General features: G+C 39.0%; 1 protein-coding gene across 3 annotated transcripts in view; it reads left to right on the top strand.

The window, feature by feature from the left end:
• The window catches only part of LOC120414376 (ataxin-2 homolog), a 60,872-nt gene that overhangs the window by 25,444 nt on the left and 18,424 nt on the right, over positions 1 to 17,004 (top strand). For all 3 annotated transcript variants that reach the window (XM_039575546.2, XM_039575545.2, XM_039575547.2), the window contains exon 2: positions 3,204 to 3,360. In XM_039575546.2, coding sequence (XP_039431480.1) covers positions 3,204 to 3,360 — 157 coding nt within the window. The remainder of the gene's footprint in view (positions 1 to 3,203; positions 3,361 to 17,004) is intronic.

Here is a 17,004-nt window from a genome sequence, read left to right as displayed (position 1 = left end):
CCCAAATTCCATCAAGATTGACAATTTGGTTCTAAAGTTTTTAAAGTTGTTTGATCAACCTACTGTGAGGAAAAAAAATCTTGAAGGCGAAATTTATGTTTCAGGTTACAGTGCAGGCCACGTACAAGCTTCTACGATAAATGTGACAATGATCGAATGTATCAATAAGATTTAAGACTGTTTTACTTTATGCATTTCCGTACACAGTAAAACAAATCATGGTAATATTACATCTGGGAAGGGGTACATCTTTTGTATTAGGAAATGTGTAATTTTACCTCAAGACCATCCAGAGGTCCCCCCCCCCCCCCCATCGTGGACAATTTCCATACAAAAAACTTTTTTGTATGGCGCGTGAACAATCGCAAATAACAAAGATTGGTCCTTCAAAAGTTATGCTACAAAAACAATTCTGGTTGATACAAAAAGGGTATTTTTTACATAATCTTGCAAGCTAGTTGATACATTTAGCGGATCTTCAAAGTGCCATCTTAGTTTTATTTTTGAAGCGAAAAATTTCACAAAGTGCAGAAGCCCTCAGAAAAAATACCTCGGATAATTGACTCACGAAAAAAAAACTTTCCATTGTCTTATTTTGGATAGTTGAGCTTAAATTTATCCAAGAATATATCTAGAGTTTTTCTTTTTTTTAGAAGGTCCTATAAACAAAATTTTCATTTTTTGCTTTTTGGGCGTTTTTAGAACCGCCTATAAAGTTTTCAAAAACACTCAAAAAGCAAAAAAAAAACAAATTTCGTTTATAGGACATTTACAAAAAAACTCCAGATACTACACAGCTAAAAATGTAGTAATCCAGCTGCGTGTAAAAGACCTGGGTGTCAAATAAATATTGCATTATTTTATGCTATTTTATGTGATGATACACCCTGCAATTTGTAGCCCATCAGTAAGGGAAACCTACTAGCCCGAAATGTCAAGCTCATATATGCGTTTATCATTACAGCTTTACATCGGTCGGATGGCCGAGTGGGCTAAGGCACCAGTCCTTACTGTTGGTGCTGGGTCTGAATCCCTTCGGATGCAACTTTTTTTTGTGTTTGCAAAAAATGAACATTTTGACGAAGGTAATGTGCATTTTTTGCTGTGTACTCTAAAGTGATATTCTAAAGCAATCTAAAAATTTAAAATCCAAGATGGGGGAGGATTTGGTAATGTGACAGGCATTACCATTTTCGGTCGCAAAACTCGAATGTCAAAAATAATAAAAACCTTTTTAATCAAGATTTGATTATCCGATATTCCTTAGAATTCTTCGTATTATCAAATCTTCGGATAATCGAGGCAGGACTATAATAAATATTTTTTCCGATTGGTAGTCTCAAAATTACAAATTTGTAATGAGATTCACAAGCTTTCAATCTATAAAATTATCATAAGGCCTTTGTAAATATTTTTGAAAGATTATGTCCCTCGACTCTGATCAAAGTCTGGCAAAAAATTAATAAAAAAGTATAAAAATTGAAATTACGGGATGGGATTGGAAAGGGGTTTCAAAATACATTTTACATCAGTTCAGTTGTTTTGCAATTCAAGAGTTTTTTTTTTGTTTTTTAAAGGTCCTATAAGTTATTGTCTTTTATATGTTTATAGGACCTATTTAAAAAAAAGATTTCCACAAAAGATGGTCCCATTGTTAGTTTTCAAAATAACTAAGTATCTACGACTTTTTTGTTCGCGAAGAAAAAAGTTTTTTTTGGAAATTTTACAAAAACATGACATCAAATGTTAGAATTGATTTTAAAATTTATTCAAAGGTTTCATTTGTTCAGTATCAAAATCGAACCAATACATAGGTGCCGAATATCCTCAGGTGGCTGAATGGTTACGGTGTTAGCTTTGTGGTTCTGGGTTAGGTTCATCTGTTCCCAACGTGAAAGTTAAGGATAATAAAAAAATAAAAATTGAAATTACTGGCCATGGTTTCAACATTTTAATTAAAAAAGTGTTTTAAAATGCATTATACACCTGTCCAGTTGTTTTGCCATTATTAGTTTCGAAAAAATCTAAGTATTGACGATAATTTCATTTTTTGCGAAAAACAAAATTTTTGCGGTGCTGTACATTGGAATTTCATAAAAATTCAAAACATTTTTAAACATGCTGAACATGATTATTAATGCTGAAAAATGCATTTTAGATTGTTTTCAGTTAACTAGACTTCTATTTTCATGGAACTTTTGAAGTTTTTTGGAAAAATATTTTTTTGCCCCTGATTTTCAGACCAATTTTGAAGGGGGGGGGGGGGGGGTGACATAAACTTTGAAAAATATTTGCAACGGCCTAACTGGAATCAATCATTAATCTTTAAATAGCTTTTACATTGCATTTTATCAAAAAAAAAGAGTGTTTTACTTGCAAATTTGATTAAACCTTTAACACAAATTGAAAAAATAGTGCATTTACAATTCTTTAAAAAAAATATGTCTCTCAAAATAATTATCAAATCTGTGATAAAAATGCTACGCACTCTTCATAGATCAAAAATTGTCTTTTTCAGCATATTGAAACCCTTAAGAAAATAATACTCTTTTTGGGTATTAAATTTCTATGATTTTTTTTCTTGAAATGAGCTAACTTTTTCATGAATTTTCCTTTTTTATACCTGCAACTTTGCCGAAGACACCAAATCGATCAGAAAATTCCTTTTCAGATACAGATTTTCAAATGCTAACATGTCAATTTTATACGGACATCTGTCAAACTGTATGTAGACCGGTGACGTAAAATGTCCTTATTTACGCAATAAGTTTTAACTGAATTAAAGATAATAAAATTAAAATCTCATGAAATCGATCGATTTCGGATAGAATTGCTCAATTTTTCAATTTTATGACGCAGCAAAGCTACGGATTTGGGTAGCTTTTGAAGCGACTCAGACTCCTACTCTCAGTCCTACTTCTGAAAATTTGGCGACTCCGACTCCAGCTCATCAAAAAGACTCGACGCCACCGACTCTGACTCCGACAACATCTCCCATAAAAATTTGTTGAAAATTAGTCGAACATCATAGAATTTTCCGAATTTGCGCACTCCACATCCCAATGTTGCAGAATATGATTTTTAACGACATATGTTTTCGGACCAGTCTTTACTATTCTGCAACAATTGACAAATAATTTAAAATTTAAGACAGAGCCAAAAACTAACTGCTACCCTTTTCTTTCTTCCTTCCCCTTGTGCAGGACACAACGACAGCGCTCGATCGCTGCGGACGGCATCTACAACAACTCGCTGTTTATGCACGCGGCCACATCACACGTCGGCAACATCGTCCAGGTCCAGACAGCATCCGGTGTCATATTCGAGGGAGTGTTCCGGACATTCTCGTCCCAGTTTCAGGTAAGGAGCCTCAGCTCTCAAGATTTCGTTAAATATTAACCCAAAGCACCACCACTTTCGAGCAGTGGTTTATCTGCTTGAGAAGCTGTGCTTATCCGTGATTTGAGACACTTCTCGAACACCAAAATTTTGAACGAATTATCGATTTTCGGCACGCTGCACTCCTTAACGTCTTCGGTTACATCCAAGCCACAAAAGGCGAAGAAGGATTATGTGCATGTCTCGCCCATTTGGAAGGGCCATTTTTGCAGTGGCAGAGTTTTTATTGCTTTCTTGCCTTCGTGCAACGCTGCTGAATGAGAGAAGCCCAAAGAAGGAGACTATTCATTCACAACGCGCTAGTCTCCTCTAGCAGTCCAACACAAAGAAAAGGGGAGGGGTGGGGGAAGAGTTGTGTGCATTTGGCATGCAGCAGCAGCAGCAACAATAAGAACAACGAGGCAGCTCCTTGTTCCCCTTTTGTAAGGGTTGCTGAATGCAGAGCGTATGGATCCTTGCATTTTGCAGCTGCTGCTAGCATCGAGAGGTTCGTCCTTACATATAGAACTGTTGGCCTTTTTCTTGTTCTTGCCCTAGCGATAAGCAACAGGGGTGTAGTGTAAGTGGGATATCGAAGAAGCTTAACTGTTCCTCGTTTTTCTTGTCTCGTAAAATTACGTTTGAAAATAACGACTTTTTTGTGATTATGGATATTTGCATCGCTTAAAAGAGTCCTTCATATAGCTATGTGAATTGGAAGGCACACCGTCGGGTTAGTTTGTTAAGTTAATATTGCAAATTGGCTTTTGATTCGACAACTCGATTATCGTTATCCGAGTTTGGAAGCTCGGAAGGAACGATGGCGTTTAAACACGTTATGGTGGCTCGATATTTAGAACAATTCATATTTGGGGTTCAATTTTCTTAAATGATCCTTAAAAAATGGTTTTGAACGTCTAACACTCGGTATTTTGAAAACTGTTTCAAATCTGGATGGAAATGGAAGCCCTTTCTGTATTATCGCAGCTCGGTTGGCATCGAAAACAAAGACATAAACTCTAGCTCTACTAACAAAAAGTCTTCAATATCTAAAACATTTTTTTCGATTTTTTTGTACAATTCGATTCAATTCAAACAACTTTTGACCAAGGGTCCTGATTTTCGGTTCAAAGATCAGAAATAACTCACTCATCGCCGAGCGAATTTTTGCCGACTGGAGCTCGCAACCAGTCGCGAGCGAACACGACACTCAGGCTGCCAGCGAATTGCTCAATCGCTTCTCCCAGCGACACAAATACTTCGTGAATTTCTTTGCCCACTCCGTCCGTCGACCCGAGTCACACACGAATAGGTTAGGGTAGTCATCAATGAGACACTTTTGGTTTTCAACTTTCAACGATTTTTCTAATTTTTTCATCAGCATGTTTTAATGAGCTTTTAGATGCATTATCATTCTTTTAATGTGTTCTAACATTGACAAAAATATGAGATCGATCCGACATCTACAGCCAGAGTTATTCAACTGTCTCATTGTAGACGCACTTGGCAGGAACAATGAGACAGCTGGGGAACAATGAGACACTCTACGAAAATTAACATTTTTCTAGCAAAACATCATGTTTTTGTATTGTTCCATTGCAGGTGATTTGCCTTGAACATTTTAGAGCATTTTGCCAACATGAAACTTTTAATATCAAAAGTTACACTAAAAAGTATTTCAATTTTGTAAAAACCATATATTAATACCAAATAACTTTGTATTTTTGGTTAAATGAAGTTTAAACTCTATAAATATGCCAAAAATCACTTTTAATTCATGTTTTGAAAGATTTCCATCGATTTTGAAAAGTTTATTGAAGAAAAATCAAAGTGTCTCATTGTGAGCTGAAATGAGTGGGGAACAATGAGACAGCCCTGGATTCTGATTATATTCTAAATTTTGGCCAAATCTAATGAAAGGACATTGTAGCCCAACTTAATCCCTACAGAACGTCGAAAGAAATTTTAAGTAATATTAGTTTTGGTGTAAATGGCAGCCTACGAGCGAAAAAGTTTTTTTTGTCCATAATTTACTTTTACACCCCAGAATCAAACATTTATGAATAACTTTTCAAGGGAGCGTCCATAACCAAAGCCACTAATATGGCAGATGTGTATCCCGTAGACACTCCTTTCCCCCAAATATGAGCCTGATTGGTTGAAACTACGACTTGTGAGAGCCATTTTATCATTGTTCCCCGTGTCACATTGATGACTACTCTACCCTACGTTCAGAGAGGAGAGAATCTTACAACATAACAGCTCGGCGCTCTTTTGGCCTGCACTACCGGAGTTTGCCGTAAATTTGTATTTGGCATGATGGAAATTGCTTGTAAATATGTCTTTGATGACGTGTTATCAACAAAATTGAAAAACATTTTTGATAACATAGAATTTAAGCTGTTTAACAACTGACTAAAACAAAGCCGATTGCAAACTATATCGACTCAGCGACTGAGCGACATGACGCAATCGGTGAGAGGGAGAGCAAAAAGAGAGTATTCTGTAACGCATGTGTGTGGAAGCGACAAACGGTCAGAGCAACTTTCAATTTGTGGTCGCGAGCGAATGAGTCGTTTTGGAGCAATCAGGACCCTTGCTTTTGACTTACAAAAAAAAAGTTTTTTTTAGACGTTGCAAATATTTTTCGAAGTTTATTAAATTTTCCGATCTATTCGAAAACAAAATTTTAAATCAAGACTAACATTTTAAAAAGGCCAAGCATTCAATATTACGTCCTTTTGAAATGATATCGACATTAGAAAATGGTGGGTTGTGAGATTTAGAAAACATCAATTTTCCTGTTTTTAAACCTTTGCATGGCAATATCTCAGCAACTAAGCGTCGTATCAACAAAGTTCAAAAAAAGCAAAATATAGAGAATATGCTCAGCTTTTCAAAAATATTTTTTTCAAAAGTGGGCAAACATGGACACTAATTTAAAAAAATGAAAAACTGCGACTATTTTCAAAAAAGTCACCTTAAAATGGCTTTAACTTGTAAACGGTGCACTTTATCAAAATTTCACTGAAGTACTTTTTGATTGCAAATTTGATTTTACATCGAAAAATGAAGTTGCAAAATTTTTGCGACCGATATTTCGATTTTTTGAAAAAAATCAGTATTGAATAAAGACATTCATAACTCGGTCAAAGAATGTTTGCACAACCTGGAAATTTCAGAAAAGTTGGCATTTGATGTCCCCTTAAACATATAGAAAAAATTAAAAAAAAATTAAAAATAGTGTTTTTTGCAAATCAAGTTTTAGTAACATAAAGTAAAATATAAAATCACCAAAAAAAAATTTACCGTGTTTCATTTTTTTCAGTGTAGTCCATATCCATACCTACAACTTTGCCGAAGACACCAATCGATCAAAAAATTCCTTCTAGAGATACAGATTTTGGAATTTTCATACATCATTTTTGTATGGACAGCTGCCAAATTTGTTTGGAAAATTATATGGACAAACTAATAATGCAAAATGGCTTCTTTGGACATACCAAAGGCACCAAAAAAGTTTCAGTCGGATTAAAAAATACAAAAAAAAACTGCTCAGTGTGCGGATTTGGCGGTTTTCGCGGATTTAGTCAGCGATGGCGCGGATTTTCAAAATATTTTTTTTGTTTAATTTTATTCATACAAAGTACCAAATCGATCAATTAAGCGGAAAGCAATTTCCGTAACTAATATCATTGTTAAATTTTTTGCATGATTTTTTGTTAATTTCTCGGATTAGTTTTCAAAAAGACGTAAGAGCCATTGCTAAACAAATCCCTTTTTGCACCGGTAATCGACGTACTTACGAAAAATCATTTCCAAAAATGCTTGCGATTGTTCATCTACACGTGCCCTAAATTTAAAACAAATGAAATATAGTTTAAATTTGGAGAAAAACGAAATTTTTTAAATCTATTTTCAAGACATTAAAATATATATTTTCATCTATCAACTAAACAAATTTGATAACTTTTGGTTATACCATTGCCGAGATATAACAATTTGAAGTTGACACATTCAAAAAACGGGTGCCACGATATCTCAACACAGCTTTGACCAAATTGGCTCATAATTTTGGTGAACACTCGTTAAACTGGTTCTGTCTGCCTGACGAAGGCCGATCTCATAAAAGTTTATTTAAAAATAAGATAAAAATATTCTTTTTTTTTTCTTAAAAAAGCAAGAAAGCTTTTGATTATTGCATTTTTCAAATATGCAAAATTTAAAAATCAGACATCGTCAGGCACACGGGAGGTCTTGTGAGTCTTCTCCCCAAATTGCAGCCAATTTTGTCCATCCTATCTTAGGAAAAAAAATATTCACAAAGTTTGACAGTTTGCTTTGCGCATGGCAAAATTTTGTGCTTAAATCGTCTCTTACTCAGTTAAATAATTCAATATCTACATAAAACTTTCAGGAGTGATCATCTTTCAAGTGGATTTAATAAATTTTCAGTAATAAGATTATATGCTTTTTAACATGTATGTAACCCCTTAATAGAAATTAAAAAGATATATTTTTGATTTTTATTCTGCTTTTCCCAACTGGGGAAAACCGGGACTACAGTCTGAAAATATTTTTACCAATTTTTAGAATTATTGATATTCGTAAATGTAATAACCACACCCAGAACTGGACATCGGCATACGAGAGAATAAAGAGCGCGATTTGGTAGTAAAATGGTACTGTGTGCGGACTGAGAGGATAAATCCCGAAACTACCGAGAGTACTTAACTCATGGGTTCATCTTCAAAAAAAGTTCATTAATAAAAAAAAAGTACCGGTACCGAGACTCGAACCCAAGATCTTTGCATATTGAACCGTGCCTTTGCCGTATGGGCCACCAGGGATCGGTGACTAAGTGGCGGTCATTTGTCCATATAAGCCACTCAATAGGATGAACTGTTCCAATGAACGAATGAACACACGAGAGGACTTTACTCTCGCAAAATAGCACTTTCCTCACGTTTTATTTTCGTGAGGACTATCCCCTCGTTCTTTAACTTTGGGTGCAGTCTTTTAGAAATATAGAGAATTAAATAGCAAATATTTAAAGCACTAGGCATTTTGTGAATCTGTTAACTCAAATTTCAACAATTTTCCCGAATAAGCCAAATTAATGCTGACATATGCCAAATACAAATTTTAATGCATTTAAATTCTTATCTATTACTATGTATTCAGCTATTAACGTATATCTACCAAAAAATATATTTCCGGGCCAAAATTAGATTTTTTTTTTCATTTTCGGGAATTCCCGGGACAAATCTTAAAAAATCCCGAGATTCGGGAATTCCCGGTTTTGGAAAAATCCCGGGATTTTTGTCCCGGGAATTCCCGGGATGGACGCACTATTGTTTTGAAATTTCGTGTTAAAATGTATGGCGCGGATTTCGCGGATTTGATATAGGGAAAGTTGTAACCACTCTGAAACTGAGGTAAGGGTTAATTTATAAACTTATGGATGGATGGTTGACAATTTATGAAAATGATCATCAAAATTTAGAATTCACTGGCATCAAAATTAGTCTCCTTCCTCCTTCTCCAATAGAGAATTTAAAATAAAACCACACCCACATAATCGCTTAACTTTATTGCCATCGTTATTTTCCGAGGAAAAACAACACTCAAAGTGATCAGCAACAGCAGGTCCGACAACTAATTAAAACAAGCATTTTCGCGGAGGTGTTTTAATTACTACCAAAGAACACAACGCAAACAAAAAAATACCGGAAAATGTTGTCTGCAATTTTCCCCTCTGGTACAAAGAGTGAAAGAGTCTGCGAGAGCGGAAAAAAGTGCATCACCTGGGCGCATCCCATCGCTGCTGCTAAACACAAATTAATTGCATCGACACGCTGCTCGACAACAAACAACAAAAAACGTCCTTCACAAAGGAGTGCACTTCTGGGCAAAACAGAGCAACAACAAAAAAAGCAGCATCCTCCTCCCCCACCCCCACCCAGACAACAAATGTCGCGCGAACAATTTTATTGGAAATAAAAACGTCTCCTCTCTCACTTTGCGTTCTAACTAACCGTTTCGTCGTCCTGGGGCTAAACATAGGTATTCTCCTACATAATGGAATTTGACTCGCTGGTCGTACATATATAGAAGGAACGGACGACGACGACGACCTACATAATTTAGCAACGACGGCGACGTTCGGTGAGCAGAGAATGTGCATCCCTTAGCGCCGCCGCTGATGCAGTCAGAATTGCAAATTTTTGGTAGAATTTAGAAGAGAGAAGAATCTTGAACGCCCGAAGGCTGTCTTTGTTGTTTGAGATGGGAATTTTCTCGCGAATTAACAAGCACGCAATGCACTCCAGCACAAATCGTACGTTAAGTGCGTCAGCTGTGGTGGGAGCGACACAGCAAATTTTCGAGATTGTTTGTGTTGCTCCCTTTATCCAGTTTTCAAAGTAACTGAGGTTTGTGCAACTTTTTTTGTTGTAAGCAAATTGATTTCATGCATTTTTACTTTTTTATTTGGCTCAAGCTTTGTAGGAGCCTTCCCTGTGACCAAAGAAGCCATTTTGTGTTATTGGTTCACCCATGCAAGGCTCTAAACAATTTTGGCAGCTGTTTATAGGACCATCCATGAACCACGTGGACTTTTCTGATCGATTTGCTGTCTTCGCAAAGTTGTAGGTATTGATAAAAACTGTTTAAAAATAGGTACACGGATTTCCTTGGCCGATTTTTAATTAACTTTTTTTATGAAAAAAAAACCAACAGTCCAGACTCGGTTATCCGAAGGCCTTGATATAATTTCACTGCGGATAATCAAATCACGAATAAAATGTTTCGTTGGCTTATGCTTTATTTTTAAGCTTAAGTAAGACCCCTAAACAGTTTCTTAAAGCCTCGTTTGTGTATGGGACCATGGATAACCAAATCATGAACAAAAAAATATTGTCTTTTCTTGCTTTTAATATCAAATTCGTATTTTGCGACTCCATTATAGTCAAATTTAAATAGGTGATTGCCTATTAAATCACAGTACTTTTTTTTTCAATAATTAATCACCGTCATTTTAGCCATCCCCTTGGATTTAAAAAAATCTTAATCATTTTAGAGTAGTTTATGGGTCATACTCAAGCTCAGCAAACAAAAATAAGACAACGAAAAAAAAAATGTTTGTGTGATTCGATTATCCAAAGTTTCGACAATCCAAATAGAAATTTTTCCGAGGCCTTCCGATAATCGAGTCTGGACTATACTAAAATTTTCACAAAATACCGTATTTTTTCTAAACTACCCAAATTTTCCGAATTTGCAGTACAGGTATTAAACGAAGCAAAATTTGGTTTGCTTTTATACCTACTTCATTAGAGTTTTTTTTAGGTGCAAAATTGTTCTCAAAATACCCTATTTTATTCTAAAGTACTATTTTTTTTGTTGAATTTAAAAAAATCTTCGTTTTGATACCCACACATATTGCAAATTGTAAAAGTTTGAGAATATAATATAAAAATACAACATTTTCTGAAAATTTTATTCATTTACAAAAAAATATAAAGTGAAAATGCATTCAAAATTTCGCTTCCTTTACGAATTTTTGAAAATTTGAGTATTTTAAAAAAATTAAGTATTTTGTGAAAATTTGAGCGTTTCAACAAAAAAAAAAGTTACTTAATCCACCAGTTTAGGATTGGTAAAATAAAAATGTTCAACCTACAAATTAGAGGTGGGCAAAATCGGTCTTTTTAAGGAGCCGCTCATTTTCGTTCGCTCATTAAAAAGAGCCGCTCTTTTGAACGGCTCTTTCACTCTTTTTCAAAATTTGGATGAAAAAGTTTTTTTTAAGAATCGTGTGATTTTATAAGTTATTTCACATTGGAGCAACTCTCTACGAAATCGGCCGATTTCGACCATTTTTATTTTTTGTATTTTTTGATTTCCAATTTGGTGTCTTCGGCAAAGTTGTAGGTATTGTTGAGGACTTTTGAGAAAAAAAAGGGACACGGAAAAAAAAATTTGCAGATTTTTTTTATCAACTTTTTTTTCACTAAAACTCAATTTCCCAAAATACGTATTTTTTGATTTTCGAGATTTTTTGATATGTTTTAGGGGACAAAAATCCGCAACTTTTGAGTTATAGAGAAACATGGTCAAAAAATCTGCCGCCGAGTTATGATTTTTTTAAAAATAGTGATTTTTGGGAAAAATCGAAGTTTCATGCAAAAACAAGTTTGACATTATTTTTTAATGCAAAATTGAATTTGCAATAGAAAAGTACTTTACAGATTTTTTTATAAAGGGCTCCGTTTTCAAGATATAGCCACCGAAAGTTTGATTTTAGCGATTTTTTTGCAGTTTTGCAGAAATTCGGTTGAATGCTTTTGCTGTGCACACAAATACACACACTCACACACAATTGCGAAAAACGGCAACACTGGCAGCCGGCTGCAACCAAAACAAAGCCGCTCAAAAAGAAATTACAAATTCTCGCTGTTTTCTACGATTTACGTGCGGAAAAAAGTTGAGGTGATGTGCTAAGTGTGTGTGTGTGTTTTGAAACGCCAGCGCCAATAGTGTCCGGTAGCAGTACTATCACAATTTCGACATGGCAAAGAACCGCTCGAGTGACGAGATCTGCGATGTCTGCAACCGCGGTGCGCCACCCGGGTCCAAAGGAAAGCGAAAGCCAAAAACGATTACCTGGATCGGGTGCGATGCATGCCCGCGCTGGTTCCACCCACTATGTGTGAGAATCAGCGACTCGCAGATGGAGGAAATCGACGACTACCAGTACTTCTGCGAATCCTGCGCGGTACGTGGTTGTCTCATCCCGAAACCTCAACCCGTGATGACCGCTTCCGGAGGGGTCAGTGAGCTGAAGAAGGTCATCCAGGAACTGTCAGCGGAGCTAACCAAATTGCGGGCCGAGCTCGATGCTGCTCGCGAAACCAACAAGAAACAGTTAGATCGTCTTCGCAACGTCGTCAACAGCAACACCCGTTCGGAGGTCACCACGACTCGCCTAGCAAGTGATCTCAGCGAAAAGCTAGAGAAGATTGAGCGAGGAGCTCAACTCGCGAACACCTGCTCACAAACGATCAACTCCTGCAGGCTCGCGATCAACAAGATCCCGTTTAAGGTTGGCGAAAACGTCAGGCAGCTGGTTGCAGATGTACTGACCCTAGTAGGATGTAGCGATGAACAGGCGAGCATCACGGACTGCTTTCGTGTTCCTGCGAAACCATCAAAGTGGTCGGACCGTTCACTCACTCCGACGATCGTTGCGGTCTTCAGCAGTCTCGAGGCAAGGCAGAAGGTGCTACGGAAGTACTTCGAGCGGCACAAAGACGCTGCCCTACGAAACCTGAAACATGGACCCGCCCTGGACTACCGCTTCACCGTCAACGAAGTGCTCTCGATAAACACGTTCCGGATACGGAACCACGCGCTTCGGCTGAAACAACGAGGTGCGGCTCGGTCCGTTTTTGTGAGGAACGACAAGGTTTCTGTGCTTCTCCCAGGGCAAGTCAGATACACCCCCGTTAACTCTGTCGAGCATCTACAAGAACTGGTAAGTTCGGGGAGTTCCTCGGACTCTTCGTCTCTGTTTTTCGACGCCCTCTCTGCCAATGTCTCAGCATCTTCGCGCTGCTGACACGAAACGTCGCTGGCGTTTCTACTCACCAAAATGACGAACATCGCTAACCTCCGAATCGGCCACCTGAATGTCAGGGGCCTTGAGCACCACATCGATGGTGTAAAACTTTTGCTCGACGCTCAACAATACCACTTCTTCGGAGTCACTGAAACAAAAATGAGAGCTTCCGCCCCGGTTGGACCGGTGCGAGTTCCAGCGTACAACCTTATCCGGCACTCACTGCCGTCTGGCCGCGGCCGGGGATCGAAGGCCTGCGGCGGCGTGGGACTTTACGTGCGACAGGGTCTCAAAGCAACGCCGGTCATCAAATCGACCCATGACATCGCAGCTCCGATCGCAACGAGGGTGGAGTACATGGTAGTTCAAATTAGGATCAATGAACTTAACGTCGGGGTGGCTGTGGTGTACAATCCGTCGTGCTCGAATCCGTCGTTCGCCGTGCTCTACGAAAGGGTCCTTCTCGAGATGCTCGATCTTGGCTTTGACAGAACATTTATTATGGGAGATTTCAACATCAACGTAGCGTCTGTCTTGCCTTCGCTGAATCTGACCTCGTTGAGGCGGATTCACTCAACGTTCAACCTCACCGTTCTGCCTACTGGTCCCACAAGAATCACCGACACCAGCTCAACTACCATCGACCTGCTGATCACCGACTGTCCACAGTCCGTCCGAAAAGCAAAGGCGGTCTCCGCAAGCGCTATTTCTGACCATGAAGTGATCTACATGCTGGCTGACGTTCAGGTGAGGAATCAAAACCGGCGTACGACCCGAATCCGGAATTTCCGGAATGTCGACGTGCTACAGCTGCAAGCAGAGTATCGAACCAAGGATTTTCAACGCTTCTACGAGTCGAATGATGTAGAAGAAAAAGCAACGCTGTTGACTGCCGACCTGCAAGAACTCCTCGATCGACATGCGCCGGAAAGGATGATCTACGTCCGTGATGAAAGAACTCCTTGGATAACGCATCAAATCAAGCAGACCATCGAGCTGAGAGACCTCGCGCTGAAGCTGTACAAGCGTAACCCGAACCGGAGGCGAGGTGACCAGCAATGGTTGGAGCACTCGCGCTTGCACGATCGTGCGAACTCGCTGATTCATGCGGCCAAGAAGCGCTACGCTGATCAGCACTTCAATCATGAACTTCCCGCCAAAAAGCTCTGGAGCAACCTCAGAAGAGAAGGCATACACAACTCAGCCAAGGCAGACCCACCAGCAGAAGGAGTCGACGCTGATGATCTGAACCGTTTCTTTTCTGACGGTCACCGGGAGCTAGGAACGAACAGAGGCAGCACGCGGAGTAGAACACCAGCCCACAGAACAGTAGTAGATCACGGAGAAAACGGATTCAACTTTCGACAAACCAACTCAGAAGAAGTCAACCGCAAAATCCACGATATACAGACCAATGCCACAGGGACCGACGGCATACCTATCTCGTTTGTCAAAATGTTGTGCCCGCTGATCTTGCCGGAACTCTGTCACCTCTTCAACGCCATTATCACAGCTCGAGCTTTCCCGTCTTTGTGGAAAACAGCCATTGTAACACCGATCCCCAAACAACCAAGTCCTAGCCTGCCCAAGCATTTCCGCCCGATCAGTGTCCTTCCAGCGATGTCGAAGGTGTTGGAAAAAATTCTGCTTGACCAAATCACCGATCATCTCGATAACCCGAACGCTCCGCTATTGGCCAAACATCAATCGGGATACAGGAAGGGATTCGGGACAACGACTGCTCTCGCCAAGGTAACGCACGACATCTACAGCAACTTGGATAACAACAGCTGCACCGTCATGGTTCTTGTCGATTTTTCACTTGCGTTTAACTGCGTCGACCACCATCTGCTCAAAGACAAGCTGAATCGAGAGTTCAGGTTCTCGAGCGCTTCCTGCGAGTTGGTCGCATCGTTCCTTGGCCAAAGAAAGCAATCCGTCCGCCTTGGTGATGCAGTTTCAGCAGTTCGTGATGTAACTGACGGTACACCGCAGGGATCCTGTCTCAGCGCTTTGCTGTTCAGCCTCTTCATCAACAGTTTACCCGGAGTCCTGCGATGCGAGTATCAATTGTATGCTGACGATCTTCAAATCTACGTGTCCGGGCCGATTGAACAGATCGAAGACCTGATTGCCAGCATCAACAACGACTTGGCTGCGATCACCAACTGGGCCAACCAAAATCGACTTCACCCGAACCCCAAAAAAACGCAGGCCATCGTTTTCACCAAAGCAGGCTCGGTTCGACCCCACACGGATATCGTCTTCAGTGGAGAAGTTGTTCCACTGTCCGACAGGGTTGTCAATCTTGGTCTCCTGCTGGACAATAACATGACATGGAAGCATCAGGTCAACAGTGTGACACAGAAGGTATACAACACTCTAAGGACATTTCGCCGCTTTGCAGCAGTCCTCTCCCAACCGACACGGCGCAAGCTGGTCCAAGCTGTGATCATGCCTATGTTCACCTACTGTGACGTAGTCTATTATCACGGGCTTCCTGCGGCACACAAAGAGCAACTCCACCGGTGCTTCAAATCAGCGGTGCGGTTTGTGTACAATCTGCGACGTCGCGAAACAACTGCGGCCGTGCGAAGCACCATACTCGGACACGATTTGCCGATCAACTATCAACTGCGGACGAGCTGCTTCATGAAGAAGGGGTACGATGGCAACCTGCCGGAGTACCTCCAACAACATCTGGTGAGAGGACAGCTTGAGCGGACCCGATCATTCATCATCCCGCGGCACACAACGACGAGTGGAAGAAGTGTTCTTGTCGCTGGAACCACGTGCTGGAACAACCTACCCCTGGAGCTGAAAACCCAGCCGACGCTGTCGGCATTTAAAAGTGCTTTTAAGAGATCGTTTGACGATTAGTTTTCTTTAGCTTACTTGTACCTGTTACCCTTTATTTGGATCCTTTGTAACTTTTCTAAATTTCCTAAAGTGTCTTCCTTGACCTGATTAACAGTGTAAACTAACAAGTTGTCGTACCCAATAAACCAACAAATTACAAATTACAAAAAAAAGTTTTTCAATTTTTTAAAATAGTGACCATGAGTGACCATTTCTAAAAATATTTTTTTAGGAAAGTTCAGAAAATTTGCTATAAAATTGTCTAAGAGACATTGAAGATTGGACCTCGAGTTGCTGAGATAGAGCCGCTTTAAGAAAAAGAAACACGAAAATTGAAGTTTTCTAAGTCTCACCAAAACAACCCACCATTTTCTAATGACGATATCTCAGCAACCAATGGTTCGATTTTCAATGTTAATACATGAAACATTCGTGAAATTTTTCGATCTTTTCGAATATTTTTTTGAAAATTTTAAAATCAAGACTAACATTTTAAATGGGCGTAATATTCAATGTTTGGCCCTTTTAAAATGTTAGTCTTGATTTTAAAATTTTCAAAAAAAAATTGAAAAGATCGAAAAATTTCACGAATGTTTCATGTATTAACATTGAAAATCGAACCATTGGTTGCTGAGATATCGTCATTAGAAAATGGTGGGTTGTTTTGGTGAGACTTAGCAAACTTCAATTTTCGTGTTTCTTTTTCTTAAATCGGCTCTATCTCAGCAACCCGAGGTCCAATCTTCAATGTCTCTTAGACAATTTTATAGCAAATTTTCTGAACTTTTCTAATAAAATATTTTTAGAAATGGTCACTCATGGTCAACATGTTTTTTTTTTTTTGCATAACTTTTGAAGTGCTTTACTACACTTGCTGATTTTAAATAGAGACTCAATGGACCCCAAGACGGAATGAAACCAAAACGGTGAAAATCCGTGAAGTCAATCCGGTGATAGTCAAGCGACAACTTTTTTTTTATTCTGAGTCGATAGGTATACGTGAAGGAGGGTCTACGAAGTCGAATTGAGAAGTTTATTTTTCGAGTGATTTTTTAGCCTTTCCTCAGTAAGGTGAGGAAGGCAAAAACTCTAGTGAACTGAAAATGCATAACAAATTTTGCTCATGTTGCAAATCATCATAATTT

The sequence above is a fragment of the Culex pipiens genome, chromosome 3 (genome assembly GCF_016801865.2).
Source record: "Culex pipiens pallens isolate TS chromosome 3, TS_CPP_V2, whole genome shotgun sequence".
Lineage (NCBI taxonomy): Eukaryota > Metazoa > Arthropoda > Insecta > Diptera > Culicidae > Culex > Culex pipiens.
This window is presented reverse-complemented; position numbering and strand designations above follow the sequence as displayed.